At 31.5% G+C, this 20,210-nt stretch overlaps 1 protein-coding gene and 2 long non-coding RNA genes across 4 annotated transcripts; 1 reads left to right on the top strand and 2 right to left on the bottom strand.

Annotated features, from left to right (window-relative positions):
• Positions 1-817: 817 nt before the first annotated feature.
• LOC135961909 (uncharacterized) lies at positions 818-3,022 on the bottom strand. Its single transcript, XR_010576619.1, has 7 exons — positions 2,760-3,022; positions 2,463-2,564; positions 2,193-2,276; positions 1,912-2,010; positions 1,643-1,719; positions 1,202-1,280; positions 818-938 (listed from the first exon to the last, which is right to left on the bottom strand). It is a non-coding gene; the product is annotated as an uncharacterized LOC135961909 (long non-coding RNA).
• A 1,533-nt stretch (positions 3,023-4,555) lies between these two features.
• Positions 4,556-11,534, bottom strand: Ice1 (Interacts with the C terminus of ELL 1). Its single transcript, XM_065513002.1, has 3 exons — positions 10,022-11,534; positions 9,801-9,953; positions 4,556-9,691 (listed from the first exon to the last, which is right to left on the bottom strand). Exons 1-3 carry the CDS (start codon positions 11,532-11,534, stop codon positions 4,716-4,718), a joined length of 6,642 nt encoding a protein of 2,213 aa, XP_065369074.1. The 3' UTR covers positions 4,556-4,715.
• Positions 11,535-13,956: 2,422 nt separating this feature from the next.
• On the top strand, positions 13,957-20,176 carry LOC135961042 (uncharacterized). Of its 2 annotated transcripts, XR_010576598.1 has the most exons (4): positions 13,972-14,869; positions 19,286-19,390; positions 19,453-19,784; positions 19,868-20,176. It is a non-coding gene; the product is annotated as an uncharacterized LOC135961042 (long non-coding RNA). The 2 variants fall into 2 exon arrangements; XR_010576597.1 differs by having other exon boundaries at positions 13,957-14,869; positions 19,453-20,176.
• The last annotated feature ends 34 nt before the right edge of the window (positions 20,177-20,210 follow it).

Here is a 20,210-nt window from a genome sequence, read left to right on the forward strand (position 1 = left end):
ATATGGTTACCGCAATCATATATGTACATAATTACAGTGACCATAATATAAACCAAAACAAATTAAAAAAGAAAGATAAAACGAGTCTAGGGCACATGTGAAGAAGATTTGGATACAGATGTTGAGGATGATGGTCTGAAAAACGTAGGATATGATATTTACCCACAGTGGTTTCACCTCAAATGCACTAATTTTTGTTTAAATGGCTGAGATTTTAAATAAAAAATAACTTGAATTCTTTTAAAATTTTATTAATAAATAAAATTGGGCCATAAAATGCCGACATTAGAAGTAAGGGTGCCGACTTCTGGCGCAAATCGTGTTTTTTTTCAAAAAAAACGTAAGTTGCTCAAATTTAATATAAAAACAGCTTGAAGAGTGAGTATAAAACTATACAAATTACTAAGCATCAATAACCCATTAACATCCTAATACCATATTCGCACTCATAAAGATACCACTTTAAAAAACTGAAAAAAAGTTAAACTGTCGACTACTGGTGCATTCACCCTATACACGATTTCAGTATTTTAGTAATACATACATATTATTATCCACAATATCGGACGAACGGTGCAGAACTGACGATTTTTGAATATAAATTTAAAATTTCACTTTTTTCCAAAATCTTAAAAAACATTCAAAAAACCTACTCATATTTTTAAACCGCGGAGCTAGTTAGCTCTAGTTATTTCTTAAAGCTCATGGATATTTCCTTTAGAATTTATTTTATTTCTAAAAGAATTTACTCACGCTATTTTTAAAAAATTATAATTATCCCATTTTTAAGAAAATTATTAAATGATATACAAAAGTATTTTATTTGAAATTATTTAGTTTTTATTAAATCTTTTTAAAACAGCAAATTTTAGGAATTTATAATTCACACATTTGTCATCTCTGGGAGAGTTTGATGCAAGTCAATTTCCAAAGATTATCTGAAATTAAAAGAAATTACATACAAATTAATATTTTGTTTAACTAATTACAGTAAAGAAATTTATACACAACTGTTTATTAAGTTTGTTTTTCAGCCTACCGTTATCATCAAGGTTTTTCTTTATGACAGGGATAACTATTTATCATCATTGTCAAACTTAATAAAAGTCATATTTAATTTTTCCAAATTATGTACAGAAATATATTAACATATTTCGAAAAACATAATACATACAATTTTTAATAAAATATGTATACACACCTAAGGTATTAAATGAGTTGGTATCTCCTGAACATTCTTACATTGAAGTTACAACAATGCTATCGTCTCCCAAGTAGTTCTAAAATATAAAAAAGTAAAAGCACGTGTTAAATTACAATTCAGCCATTTTGTAATGAAAAATATGTTTCTGTATATTTTCAGACGTAAAGTAATTAACAGAAAAAAATTCTGTTATATGCTTGTCTACTATATATATCATTTGTTTAACCAATTGCAATAAAGAAATTTATACACAACTGTTTATTAAGTTTATTTTTCAGCCTACCGTTATCATCAAGGTTTTTCTTTATGACAGGGATAACTATTTATCATCATTGTAAAACTTAATAAAAGTCATATTTAATTTTTCCAAATTATACCTATACAGCAATATGTTCAAACATAACAATACAATTTTTTTAATAAAATATGTATACACACCTAAGAAACTGAATGATCTGGGATCTCCTGAACGTTCTTACATTGAAGTTGCAACAATTATCATCTCCCAAGTAGTTCTAAAAGATAAAAAGTAAAACCACGTGTTAAATTACAATTCAGCCATTTTGTCAATGAATAATATTTTTGTGTAAATTTTCAGACGTAAAGTAATCAACAGAAAAAATTCAGTTATATGCTTGTCTACTATAAATATCATCACAAAAAATTATATTTAAGAAATAAAATACTTTTTAATGAACGTTTCTTACCTCATGATTAAATGGCGCCAAAACTGCTTCTATTTCTCCATAAGATTGTAAATAACTTTACAATCATTTTGGAATTTACTTTTGAATTCGGTTCATATCCTGAAATATAAACAAAATAGTTCAAAATTAGTAAAATTATCATAGATATGTAAATTTAATAATTGCATTATTAAATTTCAGTAAAAAATAACCAATCAACATATTATGTTCTGACTGGGGCGGTACGATTGATCATCATATAAATACCAAACAAATAGGTAGTTTATTTAACAAATACTAACCTCAAAAATAGAAAATTTCACATGGCTTTCTTCAATTTAAGGGATTTCGCATGCATTTTTCGACATTCATTTCACTTGGAATATCTAAAATATAACAAAATTAAGAAAAATTAGTAAATTTTATACACAAAATTGAGCCATTTTATAAACTTTATAAAATTCAGTTTAAATGACCAATCCGCATAATATATTCAGACTGGGGCGGTACGTAAAAAGTCATCATGTAAATTTTAGATGATTTTTCCTTAAATTTATTTTCAAACAACTTACCTTATTAGTTTTTTTTTAATAAGTATTTCCATTTTAACATGGGTTTTCTAAATTTTAGAGCACATGTTTTTCAATTTTCCACATTCATTTCACTTGGATTATCTAAAATATAACAGAAATGAAGTAAAAATTAGTAAATTTTATAGACAAAATTTGTTATTTTATATATAAACTTCGTATAATTCAGTTTAAATGACCAATCCGCATAATATATTCAGACTGGGGCGGTACGTGATAAGTCATCATGTAAATAATTTTTAGATGATTTTTCTTTAATTTATTTATCAAACAACTTACCTCTATAAATTCTTTATTATTTCCATCTTAACGATTGATTTTTTTTATATTAAATATCTGATTCTTTTAACACTGAATAGATGTTGTCACGTTTCTTCTAAATTTATAAATGAAAGAATTGTTGCAAAAGTTTTCATAAGTAGCCATTTTGAAAATCAAGAGTTTAATTGGTTATCGGTTACTTGAAAAATGTGCGTCCGTTCTTAGCGAAGTTGGCTGTGGTTTGTTTTCCGATGAAGCATTGCCATATACAAATGTTTAGTGTTGATGTTTGTTTGAAGGCGACTACACGGGAAATAAATAGCAATATTTTTGAAGAAATTTAGAAAAGTACCATTGTTTAAGCATAATTAGTTTTAGTTATGTTTAAGCTGGCTTTATTGAATTAGAAAACAAATAATTAATTTGTATTTCTGTATAGTAAGGTTGCGCCCATAGGGTAACATAGATCCGAGACGGAACTGTCAAAAACCTAACTCTTGCAACAATTGTTGTATCAGACATCTGTCTCTTGTATAATTCTTTATGGGTGCGGCCTTTTCAATAGAAAATATAATTTTTTACGTTTATTGTGACAAAAATTTGAAAAATAGTTAACATATTAATATTTTAACAAAAATATATATGTAACATTTTTCGCTGGTGTGATATATAAGAAACAGGATCTACGTTTTCAAATATTGTGACTAGACACTGTTGCAATTTATATTTTTAAGTTGTTTTTTTATTGAGTTTTGATTTGTATTGATTTTTTAAATTTATGAAAAGTCTACTTATTTTTTTATTCTATTTGAATGTAAAAATATATGGTAGGTAGATTTATAGAGAACATAGAGCGGAAACTCGAAAAAAACTCAAACAAAAAAATTAATCAAAATAATCACACATACGAGTGTTGTTTTTGTTTTCACATAGTTTTTTTTACTAATACATTCTCACCACTTAGGTTTTTGACAACTGAGTTAGGTCTTTGACAGGAGAGTTTCCGCTCTATATGTTTTCTCTATGGCTAGATTTATTGATGAGAAAAAAAATTAATTTAAAATTCAACTTTTTGCTGAAAAGGACAAAAAGTCGATTGTACGTCCTTTAGGTCGAATAATCGATTACGTTATTTCAAAGTCTATTAAATAAAAAATGTCGAATAGTCGAATATTGTTTAAAAAAATAATTAATTGCAACAGTATATTAAAACTAAAAATATGCACGTAATAAAATAACAGCCTGTTATTTGGTACACTTGCATTTTTTAAAATAATGCTCTTTCTACACAAAATTCATCCAACATTTTTCTATAAAAACTAAAAGATTTTAGACATATGGTACATAATCGAATTGCAGAGACTTTTAGAAACGTGTTTGATAAAAAACATATAAATTTATTAAATATAAAAGTTTAAGTTCAAAAAGTCTACTTTTCATAAAATACCAAAAGTCGGATTTTTGTTTCAACTAGGTATAGACCCTAATTTCAATTTCACAAACACATTTCGCAAGGATAAAAAACATGTCGTGAGTACCTTACTAGCTTGTTGCCTATATTTCAGCTATTTGAGAGCCGATTTTAAATATGAAACTTGGTTGATCTATAGCGGATATATTGATGTATGTAAGCTATTTGGGGGCTTCGGAAAGTTGATTTCAACAGTCAGAACGTCTCCGGTATCTACTGCGATCCAAAATATTCATATACATATACTTTAAGAGGTCGCAAATGAAAAATACTTATCACTAATGGTGAAGGGTATCAAAAGCACACAGCTTTCTATAATTTCTTTAAAACGAAAAGTTAATAATTTATAATTGTTTTGTAAACTAATCTACTATTTTAAAAATTCTTTATAAATAGCAAATATTGCATTTATTTATTTATTTTCTTAAAAATTACTTATGTTAATAAAACAGACTTAAAAGAATATTATTAAATTACTTATTAACACTTACTATGTATAATAACTAAATTAAATTTGTAGGATTTTGTGACTTCAAATTCTTCCAATATGTTAAAGGACGTCGATGTAAAAACGTCTTTAACATTGCCTGAGTGTGAGGATTCAAATCGTAGGTGGGTTGAAAGTGACGCAGCAGTTTAAAACAATATTCCATATTGAAACGTTGCAAACGTAGTATGGAACACAAGGCGGCTTCTTGAATAAGCTGACGATCAAAAGCATTTAGAAAACGTGCAAATTCATTGAAATAGAGTTTTGTATCGGTTTCAATTGGAAATGGTTTTACAATCATGGATATAATTTCCAATAATACTGCTATACGTTTATCATAGTCCTCAGTTGTTAAAGCCAAATTATAGTATTCATTGGCGAGTGGCAGCAAATGCTGTATTAGGACAATATGTTGCGTTCTTGGCACTCCTAAACGTTTGCACAATAAACCATAGGCCAGGGATATATTGTAAAACTTGGAATTTTTTAATTTCTCCACTAAAACATTGATGACTTCATCTAGAGCGGGTTTGAAGGGTTCAAAATGATATTCATAGCGCAGCTTGGAGAGTAGTGTTTTACCACGTAAATCGGGTTTTTCCATTTCATATTTAGTGGTCATTAGAATATGTTGTAGAACGCTTATTAAGGCATCCGAACGATCATATGTTTTATCTTCACGATGCGGCAATACAGTGGGATACCACATGAGTACCTCATGTATCATTAATGTGGATTTTTGCAAATAAAAATACAGGCATTTGGCTATAAAAAGTCGAGCAGGATGTTTAGGCAATTGTACATATTCTTGCACTTTACAGGCCATTAGGTAGAGTTGGGTTACATTTAGTGTGGCTTGCAGGGATAAATTTTCCGTCTGTTTCCAATTGAAGAGTAATAATTCTATTTTGTCGATTAAATCTAGGCAAAAATTGGAATTTCTTGTAATAAAATTTCTTAAGACCGCAAATAAGCGCTGCAAACATTTCGACAAATGTCGTGGTGGCATTTCTTGTATAATCGAGGGTAGATCGTTTTCGTTCACATTTGTTCCTTCGGCTTTTTGAGCTACAGTTATTAAGGCTTTCTGTATGAGACTATAGTCGGGGGAAATACTTAAAAGCTGGTTAATAAGCTGTATAGATGTACAATTAGGATCCAATTCCATTTCGCTGTAACAAAACGATTTAAGTTGTTTGTCATATTGATTTAAAATGTTTTCTTGGTGCTGGCGCTCTTTGGTGGTGATTGATTCTAAGACGTGTTTTTGGTTTTCGGTTCTATAGTTTGTTATTAAAGCATCAAATAGTGTTACATTGTATTGTTGTGGCACGAACTTTGGCAGACGTTCTTGTGGTATGACTATAAAGGTTTCATTTAAAAATTCCTGATGAGTTTCTAAAGGTGGCGGAGATTGTGGAGAATCGGTATAAACAAAATAATCTGTAGGTTTATTGCTAATAGAATTATTGGAGGGATTATCTGCTACTATAAATTCAGGAGTTGTTTGGTTTTTCAAACTTAATTCATTAATATCATCGAGAATTTTGGCATCGTTAAGAATGTTATTAGAAATGACCTCTGACTTATATCCAGATTGATTAGTTTTAGCAATCGTACTTTGTTGATGATTGTTGGGTTCAACTTCTTTTAGGTCTTTTGTTAATCTCTCTCTAAAGAATCCCATTTGTAATGGCGCTTCATTTCCTAACGTTTCATTATTTTCTGCTATTTCGCATTTCATTTTTAAATTTGAGTCTTTTATATTTTCGTTACAGGGTGAATTTAATTGTATATTATTTAAATTTTTGCGAATTTTTGTATATTTACCAAGTTTTATGGGTGTTTTACTCAGATTTATGCTTTCTTCCAGTATTATTTGTTTAGCCTTTAGACGTTGTGAACGTTTACAAGGTAGCACCACTTCGGCTAAACATTCACTTTTACGCTTCCTTCCTCTTTTGGGTTTGTTTTCTTCTGTGGTCAATGATTTTTTCAACATATCATTCTTAAGTAAGTCATCAACTATAGGATTCAAAGATTCGGTTAGAACTTCATTATAGAGAGTACTATTTAATAAACACGATATGTTAGATGAATTTATAGTGTCATCACAACTTTCACAACTGATTTCTGATTGTTTAGTAGAGTTTAGATCTTCAGTTTCCGATTCTTTTGCACTCGTGTAGTTTGGTTCTTCATCGATCAATAATTCATTGTCCAGAGATAAACTATCATTAAAATCAGTTTCATCTTCAGTATCAATAGGCTTGTCTGAAATAAGATCTTTATTTAATATAGATTCATCGTTTTCAATGGATAAATAGAGATCTTGTTTGAGCACTGGTGTTTCCAAATTACAATTCATTTCAGTTTCGGTCAAATTTGTATACGTTTTATTGATTATTAAATCATTTTCAAAGCCTGTAATAAGATTTACCTCTTTACTTTTTAAACCACATTCTTCTTCCATGCTTGAATAATCTTCACTGATATTTATTACTTCATTATCATCACGATTGCCATTTGTTTTCAAATCTGCTTTAATGGAGCTGCAAGGAAGGTTTGCATCATTTTCTTTTCTTAATGCATTATTTTGTACAGAAATATTATGATATTTTATATCTTTATTGGCAGGACTACAAAATAAATTCATTTCATTTTCAGATTTTCTAACTTGTTTTACGTTGGAACTGTTTGGTTTTGTATTAATTGTTGTTGTATTTGTCATTACATTGCTAGATTCTTTTAGATGCCTATGAATGCTATTTAAATCTAACAATTTTAGACAGCTTAAGCCATTTGTCTTGGTATCAACTTCATTATTGCTTTTCGTTTCAAGTGTTTTAGTTATTTCTTCATTGTTTAACGTTTCATCGTTTATTGATGATTCAGATACTGTAATTATAGACCAACATAGTGAATTTTCCTCATTTGCTGTTTTATTTTTGCTAGAGTGTGATTGTTCTAAATTACTGGGTATGGTTTTGGTGGTACTAGAGTTTTTTACCTCCACGGACAGTTTTGTAATAGCTTCAAAGTTGTTATCTGTTCTTTGTTGTAAATTAATAATGTTTGATTCATTTGAACACGAATTTATATCTTTTTCTAACAGATTGTCTTTTGTTTCAGCTACATTTTTACTTCTTTCTTCATTGTCGGTTGCAAAAGAATTGATGTCTTCTCTAGATTCAATTATAGAATTGGATGTACAAGTTTTGAAACTATTGGGAAATTCATAATCTTTTTCTTCTGTTTCCTCAATTGTTTGTGTATTTATTTGATCACATTGGCTTATTACACTTTCATTGTCTGATGATAGTTCCAAATCTTTTTCAAAATCACTTGGATAGGTGTGTTCTGTGCAAAATTCTGCACGATCTATACTATCGTTGGAGCAATTTTCTTCATCATCATAGTCATTTAAATTTGGCAGGGTTTTAATACATTTTTCTACGTTTAACTCAATCTTACTGACTAAGTGTTTGGCTGTTATAAAAGTTTCCTTTAATTTGGCTATTGTGTTTGTGCAAAATTCCTCATTAGTTTGGGTTCCAATAACTTGTGTTTGTTCGAGGAGACAGCCAGAAGGATTTTTATTAAAATTATTTGTGTTATTTTGACTGATAGTGGGAACTTCAATTTGTTTATTGGAATCAGTCTTTGGAAGTGTGTCATTAAATTCATTAACATCTCCATGACAACAGCTATCATCTGAAGATAATTCCAAATCATTTTCGATATTATTTTCACATACTTCAATATTTGAATCTACATAATTGTTTGAATCTGCAGCAGACTGAAGATAATTAAAATCTTTGGTTTCTTCGAATTGTTCCATATCGGGAAGGTGTGTACATTCTAGTCTCTTTAATAACGGTGTTGGTAAGTCTGGTATTGAAAATCGATCGTAGCTATAATCACTATCGCAACAATTTTCGAAAACTGGTGTTGGTATAATGGGTAATGACAATTCATTTTGAAGAGGATCTCTTATGGTTAGATGACATGTTTGATTCCAACTATTTCCCTCATTTGAATTAGTATCTTCTGAGTACTTGTTTTGTTTAAAATTTGTAGTATTTACAATTCCTAGATTTGTACTTTCATTTATATTATTACAATTGTTATTGCCCTCACTTAAATTTAGTTGAGTCTTTATCACAGATTTTGAATTTTCCATTTCCATTTCTTGTTCTTCAAATTCACTATCCGAATCACCAAAGAGTAACTGGTATTTGTTTTCAATTTGTTTTGTTTTGGAAGTTTTGGATTGTTTACGCTTTGTGGTGGACTTTGTTGTGGGCTTTAGAAAAACGTCCTTGCTAGTAGCTGAAGCATGTTTTGTACGGGGTATACCACTAGGTTTTATAAATGTAAACTCATCATCGCTTTTATAAACGTTTTTATTTTCTATAATTCGTTCGTCAACCATTTCAATTGAACTTTGTTCTAAGAAAATTTTCTCAGTTTCTGAAAAATTTTCCTCCTGTGTAACAGCAAACGTTTTTAGAAAATCAACAGCATTTTCAATGGTCTCATCATTGTCAGTTTCATTTGGTAGCAAAACAATTGATGAGTTGTTTTTAAAATCATTTAGCTGTTGCGTTTTTCTTGTTTCATACGAATTTTTGTGAGGATTGTTATTTTTTAGTAGTCTTTTCAAAGCCTTTCGTTTCTTTTTGTTTAAATTAACTTCCGGTATAAGTTCTTGTATTTGATCTAGCAGTTTGTGTTTACTTTTCCGTTTGTTTGATGCCTTTGTATCCTCTTTTAAAGTATTTTCTGGTTGTAGCTCATTTAGGGTTGACTCATTCATACATCTAGTCTGTAGTTCAGTTATGTTTGAGGCAATCTGTATTTGTTGCACTTCTCTGTCCATAGAATTTGAATCCTGTGAATAGATTTCTAATGGGAAATTGGATGTGCAGGAGGTAGGTATTGGACTAATTGCTACGCTTCGTTGATAAATACGATGTGTGTTATTATCTGAAATTAAACGATAAATGTATTTAGAAAAATCTTGCTTTTTAAAAGAGTTCTGTTAAAAAGTGTTTTTGTCTCTGCTAATAAGGGGTGCAAACATTTGTTATCTTACCAATTGAGGATTCAGCTCTTAACAAATCACCAGTTTCATCCTCTTCGGTATTTGTTCTTGCGGGCAAGGTCTTTTGAGCTTCAGGTCTCACAACGTTCGTTGACAACATCGAAGATTCGTTAAAACATATGGGACTCCTAGAGCCAGTAGAATCTAAAAATATTGATAATAATTTTATAAAAAAGGAATACATAAATCATTTGACAAAATTAAATTATTACCCATTTGTTCCAAAGTTTGTGTTTGTGTTGAGGCTGTATTTTGTGGCTGAGAACTCATATACAGCTCTAGCAACCAATCGAGAAACTGTTGTTGATTTATGCCCGAATTTTGATTTGATTGTGCAATGCCAGCATTGCTTGATTGTAATAAACTCAATAGCATTTTACCAAATATTTGCCATAGTTCATTAAAAGCATTAGATGACAATTGACCAAGAGCTGAATTTGTGTTAGCATTGAATATATTTAATATTGAGCTACTGAATTGGCTAGGATTTATGTTGCTATTGGAAACGTTATTAGAGTGTGAAGACACTCTGGCTCTATTCGTTAATATAGGATTTGAAGTTGGTGTAGGTGAGGCAGAAGGTGTAACTATTTCTTGTTTTATGTTGGACGAACTATTTGGTGGTAGATAATCAATTTTTCGCCTTATATTACACAACATTGTGCAGGTGCCTGTAGATGTTGTCTTGGTCGAAATATCTTTCCGTATACGTGAGGGAGACTCTAGCAGTGGTGATACAGATCTTATATTAGACCATCTTGAATAGACATTTAATATATCATCAATTGCGGGCATTTTTTGTGGTTCAGGAAACATGGTTTGTACATGTTTTTGTATAATCTTTTCGGTATTTGTTTGCCGGGTAATCATTGTACTAATATACTGAGAGGCCTGGTCACGTTTTGTTGTTGAAGAACATTGTGTATTCTGATCATGCATTTTAGGTTTTTTAGTACAAATTAAGCATTCTTTCTTAGTACTAGATAGCCAATCCTGATTTTGTAGAGAACATTGTATATTTTGATCTTGCATTTTAGGTTTCTTAGTACTAGATACGCAAGTCTCTTTTTGTAGAGATGAAATATCTTCTAATAGATTACACTGCACAAACGATTCCTGAGTTTTAACTTTATGTCCCCTTGTTTTATGTTTTCTTGGGCTATTAACAGGTGGAATTTTAAGTTTCGTGGCCGCACAATATTCTCTTAGCCTTTCGACTAAATCTTTATCAGATGAATATTTTAGTATGTCTTCGCCTTCTAATTTATTCATAATTTTTACATACTTTACCACCAAGTTATTAAAATTTATAGGTCTCCCTTCGTACTCTGCCAAACGTGCCTTTATTTGGTCATTAACCATAGTCTTATTTGTCAAATCCACATCGATTTTCTTATATTCTGTTTGTAATTTCTCCAAGTATTGTTTTGCTATTGTATGTTCGCGCTTTTCTTTGCTGTAGAGATCTTGTACTTGTTGTGCTGTTTTCTGGAAATCTTTTAGCCGTAGTTGTAATTCATTATTTTGGCTTCTAATTTTATCAATTTCCTGCACCAACTCATCCACTTTAGCTATAGATTGGGCCATTTCAAATTTCCTGGAGCCAAGTTTCTTTTTGCCAAATCTGACATCAAGTCCATTGTAAACAAATGGACTTGGAGTCCGTGCAACTGGCTGACTTTGCTTAGGGGGTGTTTTTAAAAAATCCAAGTTAATATCATCCATTTTAACACATTTGTTTATTGTAATAAAGTAGAATTTTTTTAATTATATATTATTTACTGTTCATTTAAACTTTTAAAAGAATTTCGACGAGCATTTTATTGAAAACTATTAAACTTATCATTTATATTTGATAAACGTTTATTTCTTTCAGATTTTTAGCGCACACATTTTGTATAAACAAGACGAATTTTTTTCATAAAAATAACAAGACAGACGAAACGTCAAAAAAGGCCGATGAAAAGCATGCTTAGTGTTAGTGTTGTTAACTTTGCGCTTTTTTATGAAATATGATAACAAGAAATTCATATTGGGAATTAAACATGATTTTTCTAAAACATCAACCAATTTAACGGGTCCGTTCACATTATATTTTAGTACGTTTGTCCTCAAACATTTGATGAATGGAAATAAGAAATAAAAAATGTACAGAAATAAGAAAACTTCCTTAAATTAAAATGTAAACAATGACACAAGAAACAAAACTGATTATACAGATACAAATCTTCTGGTTTCAATAACATGACAATGGAAAACCAACAAAAGAAAATATCAAAATGGTTGTTGCCTATTGAAAATTGTATTTTTTTCTTACTCTGCAACAAGAAATTGGTTGTAGAACGTCGAAACACCCATACGGCTCAATATTACTTTTATGCTAACTATGTTACGAGTCCCGAAAAGGCACCATAACGAATTAGTTGCCGACCAGCTCACACGCATGTATCTTACTCACGGTGCGAGAACCTCCCTTCGTTATGGCCCAAAGAACTGTCACAATAAATTATCAATCATTCTGTCTAAATATTAACATCAAATGGAACACCTATGAAGTGGAGTTAGATGTTTACTCCATTTTGCCCTTTCCCTTCCATAATCTCCCATACCTTCATATTTACGGGGATCCCTTTTTTTCCTCAAACCACACCACTTACCTTTAATAAACCACTCTGCTAACTAAGATTATTCCTGCATTTTAAGTGAATAACTTAATCATAACATGTTTCTTTTATTATATCGATTTGCTTAACGAATAAAAGGTGAACTAATATTATTAACTCTATTTAAAAAAATAACTATAAATCGAACTTTAATATATATTTATATAACAAAACAAATGCTTAACAATAATTCTTAAACTAATTAATTCCTGCCTCAACAAATACCGAAACTAGAACAATTAAATTTTCAAAAATCACAACAAAACAAATCCCTTTATATATTAGTTTCCTCATCAACTTATGCCCCAGCAATTTGTTAGGGGATTTACTTTTAAACCTAACCTAATATCAGCCTAAGAGAGCTCACTTAAACGATTTTCTTTCTGGCTTATTTATGCCTGATTTAAAATTTTTCTACCGGATTTGATGAGAACACTAAAACTGGGATAATAACTAAATTTTATGGAATAAAAAAAAGTCAGGTATTCATCGAAGAGCTAGGGTGCCTAATGACTAATTATAACAACAAACAAAAACACTAAAACTAACAAACTTAAACTAAAGACGTTAATCGGGATTTTTAAAATGTATTTAAAAATGATCTGAGATAGATTAATATTGTTTTCTTAACTCTAATCACTTCCCTGTTTATAATGGGTTTTCCTTTGGTGATGTAATACCTCATATAATTAGAATTTGTTGTGCTGTTGTTGCGTTTTGTAACTTCTCCCAAAAAAAATGTTGTAGTCCCCTTTTTTATTCTGGCCCTGCTCCAGTTATGGGGGACTAAGAGTTTTAATTGTCTGGTTGAATAGTGCAGGGATTTCCTCAATTTCCTGTTGCAGAATCTAACCTGCTATAAGTAATAAAATTAATCAGCACTCATCTATCAAATAGGCTAAGACAATTTATCTTACCTTTACTTATTTGGCAAGTTTATTTTCAATTCACAGTTTATTTGAAATTCACTATTTAGATGTTTTCCTTTTTTCTTATTGTTTAATTTAAATTTCTATTCTTTTTTTTTCAAATATTTAATTTATTAAAAAAAATTGTAGGTATACACAGGGACTGTTGGTTATCTTCTATCTCTTTAAGATGGCCGAGCAAAAACTTATATTTATACCCTATATGTTCCAAGAATTTATATTCCAATTGGGCCTATTATATTTATGCTCCTTTAAATCATATATTCATCGTATTCTCACATCGCTTACCCAACCATCCTTTTCTAATTTTCCCACAATTTGTTTATAAACATTGAATAGCCTTATTCGAATTTAACGAACTATCAACATTTATATTCATTCATAAAATTCTACCTACACATTTCTCTCACACTGTGTCTGAGTACTTTCATTATATCACATCTGGTAACCCCTTTTTACTACTACAGATGTTTGCGGCGAATTCATTACATGTGAGAACTTGATACAAAACATTAATTAATGACAACAAAGAAGCAGACAGAACATAAGCTGAGGGTAAGTATTTATTAAAATATATTATAATTAATAGTTATTAAATTTTCTTTTCTTTTCAGGAATGCTGGTAAAACTGTATCGTTTCAACCTAATTGGATTATCTTTACTAATTTGTTTCTTTTCTTCTTTTTTTTCAGGTATTTGAGTTTGGGAAAGGTTGTGGCTTAACTCCACCACATGACTTTTAGACCATTCCCAGGTTGGTGTTTCCACTGCGAGCTGACCACTCGCATACTCTCCTGGTGGAACCCTTATCAAATAGGCCACTGAGCCAATAAATATCTGTAGATAGAAACTAACATCAAACCAAAACAAAAAAAATACTAACATTAGAATTAACCCAAAAATTTTCCTCATAATAGGGTACGGCCACGATCAAGGCAGTCAGAACTGCTGGCCAACTGGGATAGTACCCCCCCACGCAAAATTTTTCTTTAATCCCCATAGGCGTAATGTCAAGTGGATTTTGCTAAAGGGCACTGCAACAAAACTCCGGGCTTAGCAAGCCAACGTAGATAAGAACGGTGTGCAAGTGCCATACGAAATGCTCAGTCAACGTGGGGAACTCCCACACCCTGAGTCTCATCAGCCGGGCCTACATTTATAAATTTTCATACAAATAAATCTAATGTTCGCTGTAGACATACTAATTGATTGTTATTTTCATTATTTTATTTTCAGATTCGGTATTGATTGGCTGGTTTTAATAATAATTATGGTTTACTTTCAATAGGTATATGCTGAACAACAGATTCTATTTGTTTTAGGGAAGTCTTTGAGGTTATAAAATTTACAATCATGAAGTTACTTGGTGTTTTGTTTTTCCATTTATAGATTTCAATTGCATTGTGCCTTTCTTGAAGCCCAAACAAATTAATACTGGTCTTTATTGCACGAAGTTCTCAACTCTATGGTAAGTAAATATACATATGAACATACATACATGAACGTGAAACATAATTTTAGAAACTATATATAAAAATTTGGACACATTGTTACATTTATTAGGACGAAACGAAAACACTTATAAAAAAAAAAGAATTGTATAAATAATCGAAATAAATTGTTTCCTAAGTCCTATTATTGCACGTTGTTTATCACAGATTTTATCACAGCTTCTAAAACTATATTATTGCACATTTAAACTTTAATATCTTTTACGTGAAATACCCCTATCGGTTTTCCACTCATAGATTCCAATTCATACATATTATTACCAACAGGTTTTAATATTCGGCATTTTATAAACTTTTTGCAAAACTTAGCATTTATATTTTTCTTAAAGTCACTCAATACAGTGTTCCGTCTATAAACTTCTTGGCCTGGTAGGAATTTTACAATTCTAGCTCTTTGGTTATATCTTCTAGCAGATTTCTCATAGGCTTCATGCATGTTTTTCTTAATGTTTTCTCGGATAATTTCAAGTTTTTCATTCCTATCAAAATTCATAATTTCATGATCGTTCAGTGACGAAAGTTTTCGTGCTAATTTGTAGTCCGCACCACTCGAGAACATGTGAAATCCAAATAGCGAAAAGAATGGGGACACGCCAGTAGCAGAATGAATGGATGTTCTTAAGGCACATTCAATTTCGGATAAATATAGATCCCAATCTCTATGATCATCATCAAGATATTGCCTAATTGCTGCCAATACGGATTGATTCACCCTTTCTGAGGCATTAGATTGAGGTGAATAAAAGGCTGTTCTTATATGATTAATTTTATATGTTTCTATCATATTTTTAAATGATTTTGCTACAAACTGGGCCCCATTATCACTATGGATAACTTCTGGAACTCCGAATTTATGAAAAATCTCGGTTACCAGAAACTGTATAACGTTACTTGTGGTTGCTTCTTTCATAGCTTTTAAAAAAATAAATTTTGAAAAATGATCTACTACAATAAATATAAAACAATTTCCATTTTTCGACCTAGGATACTTTCCGAGAAAATCTATGTAAAGTTTTTGGAATGGTCTTTCTGTTACAACTTCCTCACCAATTCCTGGCATTAAATTGCGATTTGAAGGCTTAGTTTCCTTACAAATTTGACATTTTGAAACATAAGTTTTTATCTGACTAGTCATCTTTGGCCAGTAGAAATACCTTTTCACTCTTTCTAAAGTTTTCGCGATACCTCCATGAGCTACGTTATTTGGTGCATGAGCTTTTTTTACAATAGGTATTGTTATGTTCTCCGGAATCCACAATTTCCATTGGTATTCATCACCAAGTTCCTGATTGTATTTAGTTCTCTTGAAAACCATGCCATCAATGACCTTGAGATCAGGCAATTTTTCCTTATTCTCTGTAATTTCAGTAATAAGATTTTGGTATGCTTCACTTTCGAATTCCGTAGTCTCAAAATCTAGCATTTCATCCTTACTTATCTCATTAACTACCATTTCACGCGGTGCCCTAGACAACATGTCAGCTACAACGTTATCCGATCCCTTTCGGTGTTTTATATCGAAGTCATAAGCCTGTAATTGTAAAGACCATCTTGCCAATCGTCCACTTAGGTCTTTTAATGTCATAAGCCATTTTAAGCTGGCGTGATCTGTTATGACAGTAAATGGCATCATTTCCACGTATGGTCTGAATTTTCGAATAGCTAACACTGCGGCCAAACACTCTTTCTCTGTAACGCTGTAATTCTTTTGACAAGAATTCAGCTTCTGAGAGTAAAACGCAATTGGATGCTCTTCCTCTTTTTCGTTTAGCTGAAATAATACAGCACCTACACCATAATCAGATGCGTCGCATTGGACGAAAAATCTTTTTGAAAAGTTTGGATGCCTTAGAACCGGAGCTGAAGTCAAAGCTCTTTTTAGTTTTTCAAAAGTATCTGCCGCCTCTGGAGTCATAACAAATTTTTTTGATTTTCTTAATGTGTCAGTCAAAGGGGCTGAAATAGTAGCAAAGTCGCGTATAAAACGCCTATACCACCCAGCGGTACCTAGAAAACTTCTGACCTCTCTTGTGGTCTTGGGTAATTTTATGTTTCTGATCGCTTCTACCTTTCCTGGGTCAGTTTTTAACATACCGCCACCTACAATGAAACCTAGATACTTCAGTTCTTGAAAACAAAATTGAGATTTATTTAGCCCAATAGTGAGATTCGCTTCTTTGAGACACTTCGCAACTTCAGATAATAATCTCAAATGTTCCTCAAACGTACTCGATATAACCAAAAGATCATCTAAATATATGAATACGTTGTCCTTTAAACTTTGGGGTATCACCTTGTCCATTAACCTGCAAAGTCGCTGAGCAGCATTACATAAACCGAATGGCATTACTCTGAATTGATATAATGGACGGCCAGCTACGGTAAATGCTGTATATTGTTTACTTTGCTCATCGAGTTTAATTTGCCAGAAGGCATACTTGAGATCCACGCTGCTTATAAAATAGGTTTCATCTATCCTACTCAGAATTCCATCTATATTTTGTAATGGGTAGGCATCCTTTATTGTGAGTTTATTTAACTTTCTAGCGTCTAAACATAAACGATTCTTTCCGGGCTTTCTCACTACTGTCGTTCTATTACTCCACGGACTATCGCTCAATTCAATAACATTAAGTTTTAACATATTATCGATTTCAGCATACGTGATCTCTTGGACAGCTGGAGATATTGGATAGTAGCGATCCTTAACTGGAACAGCATCATCCACTAATTTTATACTATGCTCTTCCATTGATGTCAGTCCCAGTCCCTTTTCCTCAAAAGTATTAAAAAGATTTACTACTTTATCTAACTTCTCTTGCTGTTCAGCTGTCAGATCATGTGGTTTCATCCTATATTCCATACTAGAATCACTAAAATCTTTTTGTAATTTACTAATATCTAGCTCATCTATTCCTACAATCTCAGGAGCCAATCCAAATGCTCTCCAAAAATCTATTCCTAAGTACAAGCTTTGTTCCAATTCTGGACAAAGATACAATAACATTTCGTGTTGTTGCTCTTTGTACATTATGAATATTTTTACTTTTCCTATTATACTATGTTGTTGACCGCTGGCAGTTTTCACATTGGTCAACAAAGGGTATACTTGAATGTTATTTTCCTCTACAAACTCTCGACAACCTTTTCCTAAAATACTAACTGAGGCCCCTGAATCTAACAATCCTTTTCGCAATGCACCTTTTATGCTTACTTCTACAAAAACTCTGGGATCATTCATATTTCTATTTGCCCGTTTTACAGAATCTACTACAAATCTCCTGGTTCGTTTACGCTCCTTAAATTTCCGGCGAAGTTTCAATATTCGTTCAGAAACCATTTTCGGTCCAAAAATTCTAGCCCTAACTCTGTCATAATTTTGTTGTCTAATTTCTAAAGGGAGATAATGTCGTTTTTGAGGTATATATTTACTATCATTCGCATTAATTATATTCTGTGCTACTATGTTGCCTTCTAGTTTGTATTCATTTAGGTTCTTTGTGCTGCAGGGTTCTCCCTGTGACGAAGGTCCCCTGATGTTCCCACGAAGCTCTTCATGTTTTTTTGCTGACAAAATGGGCATTTTGGCGTTGTAACATTAGGTTTTCCGCATTTATAACAAAATAGAGCTCGTTGCTCAACTGGACATTCCATAAATACATGACCAGAAACTTTACAATTCCAGCAAATTACTGGTTGCTTTTGTTGTTGTTGTTGTCCAAATTGCAATGCATCTACGTCAATTATTTCAGGACGAGTTATGACATCATTATCTTCAGCATCATCATAATATATTTCATTTACTTGCCTAGACATTCGTGTAGTTGGCATAGGATTTCTAAATTCTTTTCTAGGGAAATTTCTTTCCGCTTCGTTGCACTCAATGCGTAACTGCTCTACTGAAGAAACTGATATAGGGTAAACTATTCTTGCAACATTTAGATTAAGGTTTCTTTTAAAAATTTTGATCATATCATATTCTGGTATAGGCTGTGTCAATTTTGACCTCAGCTTATTCATCACATGAAAATAATCATCGATCGATTCAGAATTTTCCTGTTTTCTTTCGACTAAATCTCTCATAACTTCAAAATTAGACCTTGGTTTTTGATATTGTGATAACAAGGCTAAGCGAAGAACTGGCCATTCTGTCATACCATGCATTCCTATGAAAGACCAATACCAATCCTTTACCGAATCTGAAACTAGTAAATGAAAATCTCGAACAACTTCTCTCTCGGGGATATTATAATGTGCCCTCAAATGTTCCAATCTAAATATAAAATCATCAATAGTGATAGATTTGTTATCAAAAACAATACCTAATTTATCAATCCTAATTTGTCTAAAATCAAATATCTCTTGATTTCCAGGTCCAGCATTATTCTCCTTTCTCGACGGACAATTTGCAGGATGATTAGCAGGGAATTGGAAATTAAAACCAGGAAGATTGGGTGTACGAGTTGAATAACGATCAGGTATGTACATATTTGTGTTTTCTGCATTGAAGTTTGCATTCAAATTACTATTGTTATTGTAGGCATCAACATTATGAACATTTCCTACATTGCGAATGCGGTTGTTGTTGTTGGGAAAATTATTGGGAGTACTTCCCGTTTGATTTGAGGCAACCACACGGGACAGATTCTCTACAGCCTTGGCTAAATCACCGATGTTCTTTTTAATATCTACCATCTCGTCCTGCACCATTTTGCGGACTTTATCTTCTAGAGATCTTTGTACCATCATGGCTTCATCTACCACCAAGTTTCTGACACCTGGTGCTAACCCCTCATCATTGCCTTCACAACTAACTACCGGATTTGACACTACTGCTTCCCCCGGGGCTCCTGCTATTATCGTCCCAGAAAGGTCAGTAATCTGGGACACAACATTGCTCCCATTGGAATTTGGATTACCTGATATATTCATTCTGTACGTTCTTCTTTGTTTAGGTTCTGTATGGATTGTGGATCTATTCAAATCAAAATCTGGATTTCTATTTCGTTTTCTATTTTTTTGTATTGCGATTGATGTACTTGCTTCTATTTCACTTTGCCTATTGTATTTTCTAGTTTGATTTCTAGTATTAACATTCATACCTTTAACATCTAATCATACACAAAATTTACTAGACTATTCACTAACGCTAAAAAATATAAACAAATATTGTATAGGATTTTAAAAAATAACGATATGTATGTATACGAAAAACTAACAAACAAAATTCAAACAATTTTGCAAAAGCAATAATTTAAAAAATAATTTTCTAACGATTTTAAACAAAAAAAAAAACTT

This window comes from Calliphora vicina, chromosome 5, assembly GCF_958450345.1.
Source record: "Calliphora vicina chromosome 5, idCalVici1.1, whole genome shotgun sequence".
NCBI classification, from domain to species: domain Eukaryota; kingdom Metazoa; phylum Arthropoda; class Insecta; order Diptera; family Calliphoridae; genus Calliphora; species Calliphora vicina.

Bases quoted from the DNA above. Each gene is read 5' to 3' on its own strand.
- Ice1 (XM_065513002.1), bottom strand. From the start codon at position 11,534: ATGGATGATATTAACTTGGATTTTTTAAAAACACCCCCTAAGCAAAGT. The intron at 9,954-10,021 runs GTAATAATTTAA...CAATATTTTTAG, and splicing joins ACAAACTTTGGAACAAATGG to ATTCTACTGGCTCTAGGAGT. The intron at 9,692-9,800 runs GTAAGATAACAA...GTTTAATTTCAG, and splicing joins AAGAGCTGAATCCTCAATTG to ATAATAACACACATCGTATT.